This window comes from Hipposideros armiger, unplaced genomic scaffold, assembly GCF_001890085.2.
Source record: "Hipposideros armiger isolate ML-2016 unplaced genomic scaffold, ASM189008v1 scaffold_5, whole genome shotgun sequence".
In the NCBI taxonomy this organism is placed as follows: domain Eukaryota; kingdom Metazoa; phylum Chordata; class Mammalia; order Chiroptera; family Hipposideridae; genus Hipposideros; species Hipposideros armiger.
This window is the reverse complement of record NW_017731355.1, coordinates 1975005-1992179: the sequence shown is the minus strand read 5'-3', so window position 1 is coordinate 1992179 and position 17175 is coordinate 1975005. Positions and strand designations below refer to the sequence as shown.

The window sequence follows — 17175 nt, the reverse complement described above, 5'->3', positions numbered from 1 at the left end:
CCCGCAGGGCTGTCAGGCGGCTCAGCATAATCAGGGCTAATGACGGTGGCCGGGCGCTCGGCGGGACAATGCGCGGGGCCGCGGGGGTTTTGTCGGCCTGAATGGCTAATAGGTTTGCCTGGGGGCTTGGGGGGTAGGGGGGTGTCTGCAAGGAGGAGCCGTCGAGGGGAAAAGGGGTCATTGTCCGCGCACTGGTCCCGGCCAAGGCGCGTTCCTTCGCCGCGCGGCTGCCGCCAAGGCCCGGAGCAGCCGCCAGGAAGGCTCAGGCTGGGAGGCCCCCCCGAGGCCTGCTGGGAAATGGCGGCAGGCGAGGCGGGCGCGTAGGTCCCCTAGGGCCTAGGGTAAGCGGCCCTGAGCGAGGAAGTCGGGCCCTAACGTTCTTTCCCAGGAGAAGGCCGAAGCGGGCCCACAGTACCGGGAAGGCAGGTCCTTCCTCCGGGGTCCGGGTTGCGACTGTGTGAGGTGACAATTTACACACCCACCTTCTCTGTCCAGCGCCCTGGGAGTTCTCAGACGTGTAGGCCTAAACCACTCCTATTGTTAGACTGACTGACTCAAGTAGCTTGAAGAGAGAAAGCTCTCAAAACCGGGGGTGGGGGCAGTTAAATAAAACCCAAGGTGAGGGGGCAGACACGCACACACACACACATGCGCGCGCCGGCAGCCGCGGAGGCGCGCGCTCACCCTCGAGCCTCCGACCGCGCGAAGCTCTAGGGCCTCAAGCGAGAGGACGCGGCGCGTGTCGCAGGTCGGCCTCGCGGATCTGGGCCTGCGCGAGGTGCGGCCGCCCGCGTCAGGCCTGCGTGTGAGTAGCCTGCGCCGGGGCCGGCTGCCGGAGTCCGTTCCGGGCCGTTTGCAGTGAACCGCTTGGGTGGGCCAGGCCGGGAAACAGCCGTCACCGCCGGCTCTCGGTGGCGCGGAGTGAGTCGCCCGAGCAGTGACGGAAGAGCAGGTAGGCTCCCGAGTCGGGGAGAGGGATTTGCAGTAGTTGAGGCCTCCAGAGGGCTTTGTGCGTTTGGCAGATCCGCCGGGTCAGCCGTCGGGGCGGGGACCCGGAGCTGGGTGTCCTGAGGACCAAATGTCCACGACCGCCCAATTAAACTGTCGCAGGCCCCCGCCGCCACCGGAGCCCCCACTTGTCGGAAACTTGGCGGCGCCTATTTCAGCTCTTATGAATTTCCTCAGGCTAGAGTATGCCTTGTAGCTCTATTTGCTAGGATTTATATTCCCAAACTTCTTTAGACCTATCCTACCGTGAGGGATCGAATTGTTTTTCTCCCCCTTTTCGCTTCCTTGTCTGGAGACAAAGGAGTATGAGGGCGAGTCCAGAGCAGAACAAGCAGTTTTACGCCTCCATGTTTGTGCTCATGCCGTTTCCGCTTGCGCGGTGGTTTCCTCTGCCCAGAGCGCCGCTCCCTGTCTCCACGGCTAATCAGCCAATCCATCAAGCCTGCCCCAACTCAAGAAGTCTTGCTTGCTTCAGTGGGCTCTCCACAGAGACTTTAACACTTCCTTTTTAATGCTTCCACCGTAGCTTATCTAAATGTCTGTTTTTTAAATGTCGTAATACACTTATTTATGCCTTTATTTGACTCTCCCCGCGAGAGTGTAAGCTCCTTAAGGGCAAGGACAGAATCTTACTCATCTTTATATTCCCAGTGCCTACCCTCATTACTAGGTGCTCAATAAATATTTTAAAACTTTATGAATTAATGGATCTTTCTTGAAGCTTGTGTGTTCCAAATTAGTGGAGGAGCCCTGCTGCTAGCTCTGAGCTCATTTGAACCGCAACGATAGCTGATTTGAACCGCAATGATGACTCATAGGCTGGACCCAAAGTTCACTTAAATCCTCCTAGCTCAGGTTACCTGCTCTTACCTACTTGACAAGCTCTCTGGGATGATATTCCCTCTAGGCATATGGTTTTTCAGAATCTCTGTGGCTTTGGGTTCATAACATGAAAATTATGTTCTCTCACACATTTTCCTAAACAGGTAAGAGTCGCCCCTTAGGTTTTGAAAATTCTAGCTATTATACTCTGTTAATCCTATAAAATATAATTCCTAAAACTTTTGTTTGTTATAGAATGATAAACGTTTCCTGTTCCAAAGTAAATATTTTCCTTCTCTCTCTCTCTCCCTCCACCGCTTTAGTCTTGACCTACAAATGAAAAAGTAAACACAAAAAATCACAAACTCAGACAAGGTGTCCAATTTTAAGACAGTGGATTGGCATCCCACTCCCATGCGTAGGCTAACCCCAGAGTTTTTATTTTCATTAAAATCTTAAGTTACAAAACTCCCATGAAAATCTACTGACTACCAAACTCACCTCAGTTTTAAAATTTAGTGGATAGAAGCATATGGACTCTGTGTATTTTCAATTCTGATAAAAAATATATATAACTGCCTCTTGGAAAACCATTTTAGCTTGGCACTGTCAATCTGCAACTTGAGAATGTTGCTTTACTATTTGTTTTTCTGGCTAAAGAAATTAGTCTTGAATTTTGTAGCATGGAATCAGATATCTGATTTTAGATGGTGCATTTTAATATGATAATGAACAGTGTGGTTAATGGTAAAGTAGTTTATTATGCATTTAAAACATTTTCAGATTTTAAAATCCCTATTAAAGAGTTGTACATTTAAGCACCATTTAAAGCATATTTTATTGCATTAGTTATACTCCTGACTTTCCATAAATCCATGATAAAGTATGCATTTCTAAATGAATAAAGTGAAGACATATGCATGTACACTAGACATCTGATCTACAAAATTCTTTTTTTTTTTTTTAAGATTTTTCTTATTGGGGAATTGGGAGAGGGGAACAGCGCTGGGGAGGAATTGGGGGAAGGGGAACAGACAAGTTGCTGTTGTTTTGTTCTTCAGTTGTGGAGGATGTTACTTCACTGGCCCAAGCTGGCACCATCATTGTGCTCTTCCTGGGCGAGGCAGATCAGTCACCGGCCTCTGGTCGGCCGCTCACAGCGGCTGCTGGCCACTCACACTGGCTCCTGGCCGCTCACACTGGCTGCTGGCCGCTCACACTGGCTGCCGGCTACACACGGTAGCTTATGGCAGCCCACTGCAGCAGCAGGGGACTGCAGCCTATGCCATCGCCGATGACCCACGGCAGCCCACTGCAGCAGGGGACTGCAGCCTATGCCATCGCCGATGACCCACGGCAGCCCAGCTCCAGGTTGAGCTGCTGTTCCCATTTTAGCTGCAGAAAAGCAGTGTCACTGGCCCTCATATGTGGGATCCAAACCGGGGCCCTCTGGCACCCCAAGGCAGTTCTTTTTTTTTTTTTTTTAAGATTTTTTTTTAATTTTTATTGGGGAATTGGGGGGATGGGAACAGTGCTGGGGAATTGGGGGAAGGGGAACAGACAAGTTGCTGTCGTTTTGTTCTTCAATCTAGTTGTGGAGGATGTTGCTTCACTGGCCCAAGTTGGCACCATCATTGCTCTCTTCTCTGGCAAGGCAGATCAGTCGCCGGCTTCTGGACGGCCGCTCACTGCGGCTGCTGGCCGCTCACGCTGGCTGCTGGCTACATACGGTAGCCCATGGCAACTCACTGCCACAGGGAGTGCAGCCTATGCCGTCGCCGGCGACTCATGGCAGCCCAGCTCCAGGTTGAGCTGTTGTTCAGCATCTTAGCTGTAGAGGGCAGTGTCACTGGCCCTCATATGTGGGATCCGAACCGGGGCCCTCTGGCATCCCAAGCGAATTCTTAACCATCGCGCCACTCGGCCGGCCCCCCAAGGCAGTTCTTAACCAACGCGCCACTCGGCCGGCCCTACAAAACTCTTTTTGCATGCAATTGTGACTGTATGAGCTGGATTCATCAATTTAAAACAGACAAGCATATAGGAAAAGAAAAACTATATTGTAAGCAGCATGTAGCAATGAACTGGTACTGGAGAGGATGGGATCAAACAGACCTTGCTTTAAAATATCTAATACTGTGAATATAGGCAAGTCACTCGAGTCTTTTAGGCTTAGGTTTTTGCTGTTGTTTTTCTGTTTTGTTTTGTTTTCTAAATCCAGGTGTGTCTTACAATCATTGGTACCTTGGATTTGATAAATTAATCAAGTATTTTAATTAAATGAAATACTTTTGGACAATCTAGAAATTGTCCAAACATCCAGGTTCAAAGCCCAGGTTCAGGATGTGACTATTTTAGCATATCAAAGCAGCAATTGGGGCCAGCTGGGTGACACAGTCCATTAGAACCCAAGCTCTGAGTAACAGGGTTGCCTGTTCAATTCCCACATGGGCCAGTGAGCTGCGCCATAGCTGAGCTGCCAACAGGCAGCTGGATGGCTCAGCTGGTGAGAGCGCGTGCTCTTAACAACAAGGTTGCCAGTTGGACTCCCGCATGGGATGGTGGGCTGTGCCCCCTTCCCCTGCCCCCCCCTCTGCAACTGGACTTGGAGCTGAGCTTGCACCCTCCACAGCTAGATTGAAGGACAACTACTTGACTTGGAGCTGATGGGTCCTGTAAAAACACATTGTTCCCCTTCATCAAGTCCCCAACACTGTTCCCTTCCCCAATTCCCCAATAAAACAATATCTTTAAAAATAAAAGCAGAGATACATCAATGGTTAAAATGAATTGGAGCAAGGTGATTCTCGAAGGGGGTTCTCCATCAGCATCAACAGCACTTGAGAACTTATTGGAAATGCAAAATTATCAGGTCCCACCCCAGAAATACTGAATCAGAATTCTTGGGGTATAGGGCCCTGCAATGTTTCCACAAAATCTCTGGGCAAGAGTTTGAGAATCACTCCTTTAGTAGCTAGGCAAAGGAGACACATGTGGTCAGCATGTATTTGGCATATCTGGGGAAGGAGCAGAGTCCTAATATGTCAACCCAGTGGCAAGGCTACTGTAGAGAGAGCCATAGTTTTTACTTCTGCAAAATGGGGTCAGTAATATCCAGGGATATTGTGAGAGTTTGGGGCGATGTATATAAAAGCACCTAACACAGACCCTCACATATAATAGGTGTTCATTGAATGGAACTTCCCTATTTCCATTTTTCCCTGGTTAAATACTAAAGCAATGAAATAAGCTGTACAATTTCCCCTAAAAAATTGTATTTTAATAGATGCCATCTACATATTTGGAAAATTACTGAATTTAAATGCTAAATGATGTCCTTGTATCAGAAGCAGGGAAAACTTGGTTGGTTTTCCAGCAGTGGTAATGGATGGGTTTGTGCTAGCACCATCATTCTTTCCTCAGCTTTTTACTCTGCCTGACGCTGTTTGTCACCTATGTGAAGCTCTCCAAAGGGATCATGGTCCATCCTGTAAGTCAAGATAACCCCAAATGTAAAATATGATCACTGAAAAGATAACATTACCTCTTGGGGAAAATGAAAGATTTATTTCTTTGAGGAGGAAGCAGTCCTACTTCGCTTACATGTGTATGGTTCTTTGTAGCTAATAATGAAGTCATTTCACCTCCACCATCTCACTTCCTAAGGCAGCAGATATGGTGATTCCCACCTTCCAGATAAGAAAACTGGGGGCTCATATAACTTGCTCAAAGTCACAGGCCCAGAGAAGAATCCAGATTTTGTGGGGCTTGAAATTTACACAATTTGGAGGGGAGGATACTCTTTAAGATAAAAGATTACAAAATTATGAGTACAAAATTGGATATGAGAAAAGAAATCACAACAATTGCAAAATTTTAAAAGCTGGCAAAACATCAGAACAACAAATGATAACAAAATACAACAAACAATAATAAAATCATTTTATTACCTTTGTTTATATTATATCTCTAGAATAGTCCTCTCTCTAGTTTTTTCTCTGTATGTTCTTTGATTACTTCTTTATATGACAACGATTTTATAGTATAATCTTGAATAGAAAGATAATTCAGATTCCTCTAGTATGGGTTGATTTCAATTTTTTTTATTCATAGTTCATAAGAGCTTCTTTCAGCTTTATAGCTCAATATTGGTAATGCCATATGTAATTTTTAGGATTGTTATCAGATTTGGGAAAGTATCTACAAAGTTTCTTTCATATATGAGCAGTAAGATCTCAGGACATTTCAAGTTTGCTTGAACAGTGACCCATCTTAAATAATCTTTGCATTGATAACATTCATTAACGAGTTTGTGATCAAGGGCTTTCCACATTCATGTTGTGACCCATAAATCAGCATAGTGAGCAGTAGGAATATTCCTGCAAGACATCCCTGCACTGAAGCAGCTAACAATAATCTTGTACACGGTAGTGACAACAAACCATAAAAATATATACCAGTAAACCTAAACTAACTGCATCTCCAACTCAACTTCCCTTTAGCTACTGGATTGCAAAAATGACTGTGATTGCTCCAGTTCTACCCAGCACTAGGGGAAATGCGACAAAGGGATAATTGGAGTGGAAAGAGACAGTGGTCTGTTGTAATTATTATTTTGCAAATTTGCCAAAATGCATGATCATGTGAACATACTACTAGGATCCCTCCCAGGGCCTGTAAAGGGGCCAGGGCAAGTGCAGTATCTTAACAAGTGTCATTTGCTTCAAGGTAATTCTGCCTCTGCATAGGCCCAGTGAGTGTTTGATGAGAACGGGTTTTCTGATTTCCAAGACCAGTATTAGTTTCTGTTATCTGGGACATAATGTGTATTCCCAGAAAGTTTTGACAAGGTTCTCTCACAAGCTGTCTTTAAAATGATTCATTGATGGGGGAGAGAGAATTTAAGGTTGAAAATGGAGAGTTGGCCTTGGGTAGAACTGTGAGTTAGGTTATCCCTTAGAGCCTGGTTACCATTCCTTTTGGGGGTTCTTCACCTTGCCTTCTTACAGATGCTACATCCCAAACTGTCATAAACCCTTCAGTGCTCCCTTTATCAAAATCTATTCTCAGTTGTCACACACCAAAAAAAATCAGATAAACCAATTCACATCAACACACAAATAGCTGCTAAAAGCTTAATGAATTACCTACAGATGGGGACCTGGGAGGGTACTTACTAACTGCTAGGAGATAATCCTTTAATTCAATAACCCCAAATCACTAATGGTAGCAATTCAGACATCGCTAGTAGACTGGTAGACAATTATTTTTAGTTAGAAGAGAGTTAGGAATCCTTCAAGTCATTCCATGGAAATAGAGGACTGCATTTTGGGTCAGATATTGCCAATATTAAAAATAAAATGAAGTATAAACTTGCTGGGCCCCAAGATTTTCCTTCAGGTTGCAATACCTTCTCTGTCATTCCCTTACCACCAAATGTCATGAGACAATAATCTACATTCTTTGCCTCTGTTTCTTCACTATATACTCACTCCTTAACCTCTTGCAATCTGGCTTTTACTTGCATCATTCCATCAAAACTGTTTCCTCAAAGATAACTCTACATGATCCTCAAACTACTCAACCTGTTGATTTTTCAACACTATTGAGCATCTTCCTTCTGAACAGAGCCAGGATTTGGGTGAGGCAAGGAAGGTGCCTACGGTACAAAAATAAGGAGGCACTCTCTGAGTCCTGCAAATTCAGGGTTAACATCTGAGACTATCTCCTTAAATTTTGCACCATAGATGCCTCACTTCCTCACACTAGTCCTGCTTCTGAAACATAACTGAGCTTGCCACCATGTTCAGAGCATGACCTACCATTTGCTGCCATCATGCTTTGCTCCTGATGCAGGTGTTAATGGACCTCCATTTTTTTTTTCCTGCTTGGCGTCCTTTCCTACCTCCTCCTGGTAGCAGCACCCTAAAGGAATTGCTCCTCCCTAGTTTAGTGTGTTTCTGGTGGGGCTGCCAAACACAGTACTTTCTTTCCTCTCCAACTCACAGCAGCGTATAACAACCAAGCTAGTCCAGTCCTTTCCAGATATTTCTGAATTGGAATCAGAGGGGCAACTCTCTTTTTACTCTGGGATTGAGAGCAGTAAGAATATAATGCCACAGTTATTAGAAGCCATATCACCTGTTACAAGAAGGAGCCTCAAGGAAAAGAAGCAGGATGGAGGAAGGAGAAACAGAAAAGACTAATACTGATAAAGTGCTTTATGCTGTTGACAGTGAAGCTAGCTAGACTAGCTCTAGCGTTGTCCTTTCTGGTTTTAGTTATAGGAGCTAATATCCTCCTACTGTCTTTGTTTAAGCTACTTAGAGTTTCTGTCATTTGCAAACAGGAGTGCTGAGATAATAACAATGCTCTTTCTTTTCCCTCACACCCACATCCACAGATACATAGGCCGAACTTTCATGGTTCAGCTCAAAGGCAGTTTTCCTCCCAGAGCCTTCCTTGATCCATAGGATTTAACTAATCTCTCTCTCTTCTGAACTGCTGTGGCATTTTATACATCTCTCATGGTTATTTAGCTTCATGTCTTATATCTTCTACTATACCATATTCTCTTCAAGGGCAAGATACATAATCTTTGTAATTCTCTAAAAACTCAGTGCAGGATCTTTGACAAAGCAGAAAATCTATAGATTTTTGCTAAATGAATAAATTAAATGGATGAATACATATAAGTAAAGGATATCTAAAATCTGTTTTACTTCAAGAAATTGTAGTCTCAATAATCTGAAGTTCTAAAAAGAAAGTATTTTTTTTTCCAAAAGAAAAATAAAAGAAGGAATGGCCCACTAATTGCTAGGGAAAGATGGTGAATTTTAAAAGGTACCAGAGTTTTTTAAAGGGTAGGAAAATGAGACTTTTTATTTACATTTACTCATATCTGAATAAATACACTCTGGAATGATACACAAGAAACTATTCAAGTTTGGTGGAGCAGTTGAGCAGATGGAGGACAGAAACAAGAAGACTTTTCACTGTATCCTTTGTATATTTTATTTTTTTTAACCAGGTGAATCATTGATTATTCAAAATTTAAGTTAAAACTAAATAAATAAGGGCTGGCCGAGTGGCGCGATGGTTAAGAACTGGCTTGGGACGCCAGAGGGCCCCAGTTCGGATCCCACATATGAGGGCCAGTGACACTGCCGTCCACAGCTAAGATGCTGAACAACAGCTCAACCTGGAGCCGGGCTGTTGTGAGTCGCCGGAGACGGCATAGGCTGCAGCCCCTGTGGCAGTGGGTTGCCATGGGCTACCGTGTGTGGCCAGCAGCCAGCGTGAGCGGCCAGCAGCCGGCGACTGATGTGCCTCGCCCGGGAAGAGCGCAATGATGGTGCCAACTTGGGCCAGTGAAGCAACATCCTCCACAACTAGACTTCCTCCACAACTAAACTGAACAACAAAATGACAGCAACTTGTCTGTTCCCCTTTCCCCAATTCTCCAACTCTGTTCCCATCCCCCCAATTCCCCAATTAAAAAAAAACACCTAAATAAATAAAATAAATACAGAGATTTTGTTATAGAGATCATTCACCTACAAGAAGAAAGGCAAAAGCTACTTTCGTAATGTAATTTGCATGCAGTGTGACCGCACAGCGCTCTGGTTTAAAAAGTGTGATAGCTCAAATAATTTATATACAAATGAAGATGATGTGTTCTGAAAAATTCTGTCAGATGTCTCAACAAATGGAGCCAACAGCCCTGGTGATGATAATGACACTAATATTGAAGCTAAATGCAAATGGTTCAAATCAACTAATCTCATATAAAAAAATAATTACAGAGAACTCAGACTTCTTCATCTACTAATTAGTGTTCCTCTTTCCAGGAAAAAAAAAAAAGCAAAAAAACACAGTCTTTTTCTCAGAACTTATTGAAATTCACATTTTCATATTGGTGAATTTTGTTGTATGTAAATTATAGTTTAATAAAGCTGATGTTTTTAAATAATTGTTTTATTTTTCAGTTACAGTTGACATACAATATTATATTAGTTTCAGGTGTACAACACATAGTGATTAGACATTTATTTACTTTATGCAGTGATCACCCTGATAAATCTAGTACCCATTTGACACCATGTATTTTTATTACAATACTGGGGGTGCCAAAAAAATGTATCCACGACTTGTTTATCTTTTGTTATTGGTATATATTATTACAATTTTACTACAGTATTTCCCTTTCTTAAATGTGTATACATTTTTTGGCACCCTCCGTATTATTGACTATATTCTTTATGCTATACTTTACATCCCTGTGACTATTTTGTAACTACTAATTTGTATTTCTTAATAACTTTCCTTTTTTCACCCACCTCCCAACCCGCTTACCAGTTGAAAACCATCAAAATATTCTCTGTATCTATGAGTTTGTTTATTTTGTTCTTTAGATTCAACACATAAATGAAATCATATGGCATTTGTCTTTCTTTGTCTGGCTTACTACACTCAGCACAATACCCTCTATGTCCATCCATGTTGTTGCAGATGGCAAGATTTCATTCTTTTTTATGGCTGAGTAATATTCCACTGTGTATATGTACCACTTATTGTTTATCCATTCATCCATTGATGGACACCCATGTTGCCTCCATATCTTGGCTATTGTAAATAATGCTGCAATGAACATATGGATTCACATGTCCCTTCCAATAACATTTTGGGTTTCTTAGGATAAAGACTCAGAAGTAGGATTACTGGATCCTTTGTCTCTGGTTATGGCCTTTGTTTTAAAGTCTTTTATCTGGTATAAGTATTGTCATTCCAGCTTTTGTTTGTTTGTTTCCATTTTCATGAAATATCTTTTTGCATCCCTTTACTTTCAGTCTGTGTATGTCTTTCAATCTGAAGTGAGTCTCTTATAGGTAGCATATATAAAGTTCTTGTTTTCTTATTCATTTAGCCACCCTATCTTTAGATTGGAGCATTTAATCCATTTACTTTTTTTTTTTAGCTGAACCATCCTGCCATGTGTTGGCACCTCAGCGGCAGCTCAGCTCGCACCGTGAATCGAACCGGTGACCCTGCTGCTCAGAGCTCGCACTCTTGAACGAGCTCTTAACCAACTGAGCCACTTAGCCAGCCCTTAATCCATTTACATTTAAAGTAATTGTTGATAGATATGTAGTTATTGCCATTTTATTATTCAGATTTTTTATATTTTCTTTCTCCTTCTTAAAGAAGTCCCTTTAACATTTCTTTTAATACTGGTTTGGTAATGATGAACTCCTTTAGGTTTTTTCCTGGGAAACTCTTTGTCTGTCCTTCAATTCTAAATGATGGTCTTGCTAGGTAGAGTAATCTTGGTTATAGGTCCTGCATTTCATCACTTTTAGTATTTTGTACCAGTCCCTTAATGGCTTGTAAACTTTCTGTTGAGAAATCAGCTGACAGTCTTACGGGAGCTCCCTTGTAGGAAACTGCTTTTCTCTTGATGCTTTTAAGATTCTGTCTTTAACCTTTGGCATTTTAATTATGATGTATCTTGGTGTGGGCCTCTTTGGGTTCATCTTGTTTGGCACTCTGCGCTTCCTAGACTTGTATGTCTGTTCCCTTCTCCAGGTTAGGTACGTTTTCTGTCATTATTTCTTCAAATAGGTCTTCAATTCCTTGCTCTCTCTCTTCTTCTGGTACCACTATGATGTGAATGTTGGTATGCTTGATGTTGTCCTAGAGGCCCCTTTAAACGATCCTCACTTTTTTAGATTTTTTTTTTTTTTGCTGTTCTGATTGGGTGTTTTCTGCTGCCTTAACTTCAAAATCACTGATTCAGTCCTCCGTAGATTCCCTCTAATGTATTCTTCACTTCAGTGATTGTTGTCTTTATTTCTGACCAGTTCTTTTTTTCTGTCTCCATTTTTTATTCCTATCTCTTTGTTGAAGTTCTCCCTTATATAATTGAGCATCCTTACAACCAGTGTTTTGAACTCTGTGTTTGGTAGATTGCTTGTATCCATTTGTTTAGTTCTTTTTCTGGAGCTTTGCTCTGTTCTTTCGTTTGGGACATGTTGCTTTGTCTCCCCGTTTTGGCTGCCTTCCTGTGTTTCTATGTATTAGATAGTGCTGCTTTATCTCCCAGTCTTAGTAGAGTGGCTGTATGTAGTAGGTATGCTGTGGGGCCCAGTGGCACAGTTGCCCTGGTCACCTGAGTGCTCCAGATGTGTCCCCTCTGTGGGCTGTATGTGCCTTCCTGTTGTGGTTGAGCCTTAGTTGCTGTTTACATGTCAGTGGGAGGGATTGACCCTCAGGCTGATTGGTTGTGAGGACAGGCTGTGACTACAGAGGAGGAACTGTTGTGCAGGGACTGACCCTACAGAGCAGGATTCGCTTTAGCAGGGCTCTGGTGCCTGCCCAGTCTTCCTTTGTGTGTGTCATCTTTGGAGATAGCAAGGTGGTGCTTCCTCCCGGGAGCCATAGGACAAGTTCAGCCATAGCCTCTGCTCTGCCTGGAACCCCCTGGCATGAGCCACAAAGCAATTCAAAGATGACATTCACCTGTACTGGGCTTGAAGGTGCCTTGAGACCAACAAGGCCAACAGCCACTAGTCCCGGGCTTAGAACTGTTAGGCATGAGGTACATACAGGGTATGCCGAAACCAAATGCTGCTTGTTCGGGTTTTGTGAACCATTGAGAGATTTTAGGAAAGTCCCAGCATGAGCCAAGATAGGCCATTTGTATGGAAAAGCCACTGGAAGAGGCTTGGGTGGGTCCTCAAGTTGGGTGAGCAGGGACTCAGGGAATCACCAGGGTGGGGCAAGCAGTGTTAGCCAGGTTGATGGAGACTCAGATATGGGGCCACCTGTGTCTGCATGCCAGGAGGCAGGAAGGGCTCAACAAGGAAATAATGGATTCTGCCAGTACTTCTGTCTGGGAGAAAGCTGCCCCTCCAGCCCCCACACTGAAGCTAGACAATTCAGTTCCTCCTCATATATCCCTGGCACCTTTTGAGCTGCTGCCCCAGCACTGAAGCTCCGAGCAAGTGAGTCCATCAGTGACTAAGTCTGTGCGGGGACCCTTTAAGAGGAATGCCTGGGACCCTCGGTCTCACTCAGCCACGATCTCCACTGGTTTTCACAGCCAGAAGTCATGGAGACGTCTTTTCCTGGTACTGGAACCCTGGGCTGGGGAGTCTGGTGTGGGGCTGGGACCCTTCGCTCCTTAAGGGGGACCTCCGCAGTCCAGATATCCCTCCCGATTTTTAACTGCCACACATCGGTCTGATACCAGCTCGTTTTGTTTCTCCGCCCCTCCTACCAGTCTCAAGATGGTTTCTTCTGTATGTCCTTAGTTGTAGGACTTCTGTTCAACTAGGCTTCAGGCAATTCTCAATAATGGTTGTTCTGCAGTTTACTTGTAATTCTGATGTGGTCATGAGAGGAGACAGCACAGCATTTACCTACCCCGCCATCTTGACTGGAACTCTCAATAAAGCTGATTTTAAAAACATGTAAAATGTTAGATTGAAAGAGACCGTAGAGATTTTGTCTGGTCATCCCCAGTCTTTTCCACAATCTCTTCATCCGAGGACTCCTTTTGTTTTCATTTATGTACTCCCATATCTTGAAAGATTTTATGACCTAAATGAAATCATATACACCACTGTGATGAATAATGCAAAGAAGCGATAGAATTAAGTAGGTTTACAGACCAAAAAAATGCCTTAACCTCATTCTATTAGTTTAAAGGTTGAAAGTCAGGTCTTGTGATGCATAATCTACTTAGATACTAACTTATAATTAGCTAAAATAGCGTTCGTATTACCTAAAGGAAGCAGCTGGGTATTTGATTTATAACAACTTAACTAGTAAATTTATATCTTAACTTGTATAAATCAGAAACCCCATTCTTCTAGTGAAGAAGTACTTTTGCTGTCAGCACACCCCAATGGTATCCCTACTGCTCAAACTAGCCAGAAATCCATTCAGTCATCCTATAATCATCCATTCATTCATTCAACATGTATTGAGCACATAATATGTGCAAGGCACTGTCAGCTTTCTACCCACACTAAAAATCTCTTCACCTTTTAACAGTTGAAGTAATTTAGCAGTAAACAACTGTCCAGTGGGTAGAGGTCAAAAGACAACATTTAGCCACATTAAATGAATTCACATTTTAAAACTCTGATGAATTACATTCTCAGTCTCAGACGGAACTTAGTTGAGATGGTCCCTGTGAGTCACTACCAACAATCTTAGAGAATCAATGGACAATGGGAGAGATGCCAGAATCCTAGAATGGGGAGATAATATCCTTAGCTTAGAAAGAGGGAAATGGGTAGATTTTAAAAACCATAGTTTAAGCCACACTTCTGTAACTGCAGGGAGGACCACAATGAAGTGTCACAAGTTACCATCCTAAGTCAACACTTTTATTATGGACTTGGATGATGGTTAAAAAAGTCATGTTTTAAAATGAGCAGAATTATAACCCAAGGAATAATATGTATGATAGAAACAAAATTCAAGATGCTCTTACTGGACTGAAATATTGGTCCAAAACTAGCAAGAATGTCACAAATCCACAGAGACTAAATAGATACACAAAACTAAATGCAATGTGGGAGCCTAGATTGGATCCTCAAACAGAAAGAATAGTACATTGAGGAAAAACTGGTGAAATTTCAATAAGGTTCATAATTTAGGTAATAATAATGTTATCAATGTTAATTTCCTGTTTTTTTCCATTGTAAGATGGTTATGTAAGGAACATTAGGGGAAGCTGGGTGAAGCATATATATAAATTCTTTGTATTATTTTTGCAAAGTTTTTATTTATAAAATTATTATAAAATAAAAAGTGAAAAATATATCATCACCTACATATTCTGGAGTCAATACATTCTTTGTGATAGGAAGGCTCAACGTGTTTGTGCTTCCAGGTGGGAGTAATAGAGTGTCAGATAGGCATATGCTTATTCATTTGTTAAATCAAGCTGCAAAAGCCAAGAAAAGTAATTTTGCATGATTTTAATTCACCTAAATGAAAAACATTAAATTGATTTCCTGTCTCCCTCTTCCTCCCCTCATCAAAAAAAGAAGGAAAAAAAAAGTTGGGGGTGGGGGGGTGGCGACATCAAAGAACATTCTGTGTTAAGGTTACCAAATTACTTTAGCTGAGTCACCATGAATCACCACTGGCATATTGTTTTTTAATTTGTACTTACTCGTTAATGTGGCATTCCCTGAGCAGTGCTTTTTAGACTCCTTTAAAATGTGCTGTTTTTTAAAACTCTTGAGTCTCTGCCACAAAACATAACATGTTGTTACCTCTGAATTACCTCTTAAACTTGTCTGATTGCAATTGTCTTCTAGGTAGATTCTTTGCTCTCACTCTTCTACAAAAGGGGTTTAGCAGTTATCCCAAGGAAAACAAAAATCCATGACTATTTTATATCTCAAGTAAGATGTGGAAAATAAGACTATTCCTGATTCTTTTCTCCCTTTGTTATATATTGTCAGAATTTGAGGGACCCTCCCCATCTCAGAGCAAGTTCCGAAGGCTTCCAAAGGAAGCCAGCTCACTTCTGCACTCAGTACTGACATGGAGAGAAGGGGTGAATAGGCGCAGAGTGAAAGCAGATATTTTGAAGGTGGAATTAGAGAAAACAAGTAATTCTTTGGAGTCTAAAGTCCTCACATTTTCCTATATTATTAGAGAATTTTCTTGCTCTATAAATTTTTGGTATAGAAATTTCTGAATTTTGAAGACAAATAACCAGACCACATTTCTGGTTATTTGCCTTATACTCTGGGTAGATAACCAATCAAATTTCTCCTTTTAACCCAAAACCTTATTCGTCTTAAGAAATAAATCCAAAGAAGTAAAAACTAGTAAGGCTTTCAGTTTGTATCTTAGGTAGGTTCCTTTCTAGCTAACCAAAGGGCCAAGAAGAAATACTACAGTTTAAGTATTTTATTTTAGATCCAATAAACTGATTGAACTGACTCCCCTTTGCAGGACTTCTAGGCAGTTATACAAACTTTAGGTTTGTAAATGTGTTTATCTGCCTACTGTCGCTATCACTCTGGTGAAAGAACACATTTCTTTCTCAGCATTGTAAATTAATCAACAATGACTAGACTCAGTAATTGTAAAATTGCAATAAAGAGCTACCCATAAAAACCATGTAATTTTCTTCCTGATTTCCTTTAAACCTGGGACATTTTTTTTATCATGAGCAGTGGCCTTACTTCCTCTATTCTCTCAAGCTCTGAGACTTCTATCCCCTCCAGCATGGGATCTGAAGAGCTCTAGTTCAGCACTAAGGCAATAGACATTAAGCTAGCCTGTTTTCTGTCTCACAGCTCAGATTTTGTACCTGGAGTTCTGTGCTTCTAAAACGAATTCCTTGCCTTTTTCCTGGTTCTAGTCCCTTAAGTGCTTATCTTCATAATCTGCCTACTCTCCTAGTTTCTGTACTTTACTTTGGTCTTTAAGTCACTCATGCCAGTCTTTATCCTCATCCCCCCCATGTCGCTTGAATATTGTCCCTAAACCCCAGTCCTGGAGCTGGAGCCCTCTTACTGTTTGCCAATTCTTTCTGACGTTGAACACTTACTTAGAAGCCATACTCTGCTCACCTGGACTTCTTCCCACTGCCCACAGCAGGTATTCTCTTCAGCCCCAACCATGCTTCGTGAGTGTGTCATCCCACCACAGACCACAGTCCCAGCCCTGGACCCACCTCTTTTTCACATTACATCATGTCTTACGGAGAACTATATATTTCAGATGTATCTTATTTTAGTATTCCTCGAAATTATGTTCAAAGTAAGTTGCTAATTGTTGCTCCTTCTAGACGAACATTTAAGAAATCACAAAACCGTATTACCCAAAATAACATCAAAGTTGGTATGATAGTGCTCCAGATGAAGAATAATTCAAATAATAAAATCTAAAACTTTCAAAACTCAACCTCGGACTGGCCGAGTGGTGCATTGGTTAAGAGCTGGTTTGGGATGCCTGTGCTGAGCAGCAGGGCCCCGGTTCGAATCCCAAATGAGGACCAGTGACGCTGCACCCTCTACAGCTAAGATGGTGAAAAACAGCTTGACCTGGAGCTAGGCTGCTGTGAGTTGCCAGAGACGGCATACGCTGCAGTGGACTGCTGCAAACTACAATTGAGTGGCTGGCAGCCAGTGTGAGAGGCCCGCAGCTGGCATGAGCTGCCAAGAGCCACCGTGAGCGGCCGTCCAGAGGTCGGCGACCATTCTGCCTCACTTGGGAAGAGCGCAATGATAATACCAACATGGGCCAGTGAAGTGACGTCCTCCACAACTAGACTGAAGAACAAAAGAACAGCAACTTGTCTGTTCCCCT

At 42.5% G+C, this 17175-nt stretch overlaps 1 protein-coding gene across 5 annotated transcripts in view; it reads left to right on the top strand.

Moving 5' to 3' along the window:
- Positions 1–40: 40 nt before the first annotated feature.
- Positions 41–17175, top strand: part of LOC109384671 (40S ribosomal protein S4, X isoform-like) — a 22480-nt gene continuing 5345 nt past the window's right edge. For 4 of the 5 annotated variants that reach the window (XM_019646236.1, XM_019646218.1, XM_019646225.1 and 1 more), the window contains exon 1: positions 173–952. Coding sequence is in view for 1 of the 5 variants with exons in the window: in XM_019646213.1 (XP_019501758.1) it covers positions 102–112 (11 nt within the window). In the remaining 4 variants the exon portion in view is untranslated. Of the gene's footprint in view, positions 113–172; positions 953–17175 lie in introns of those variants that run through there. The other variant, XM_019646213.1, reaches the window with a different exon arrangement.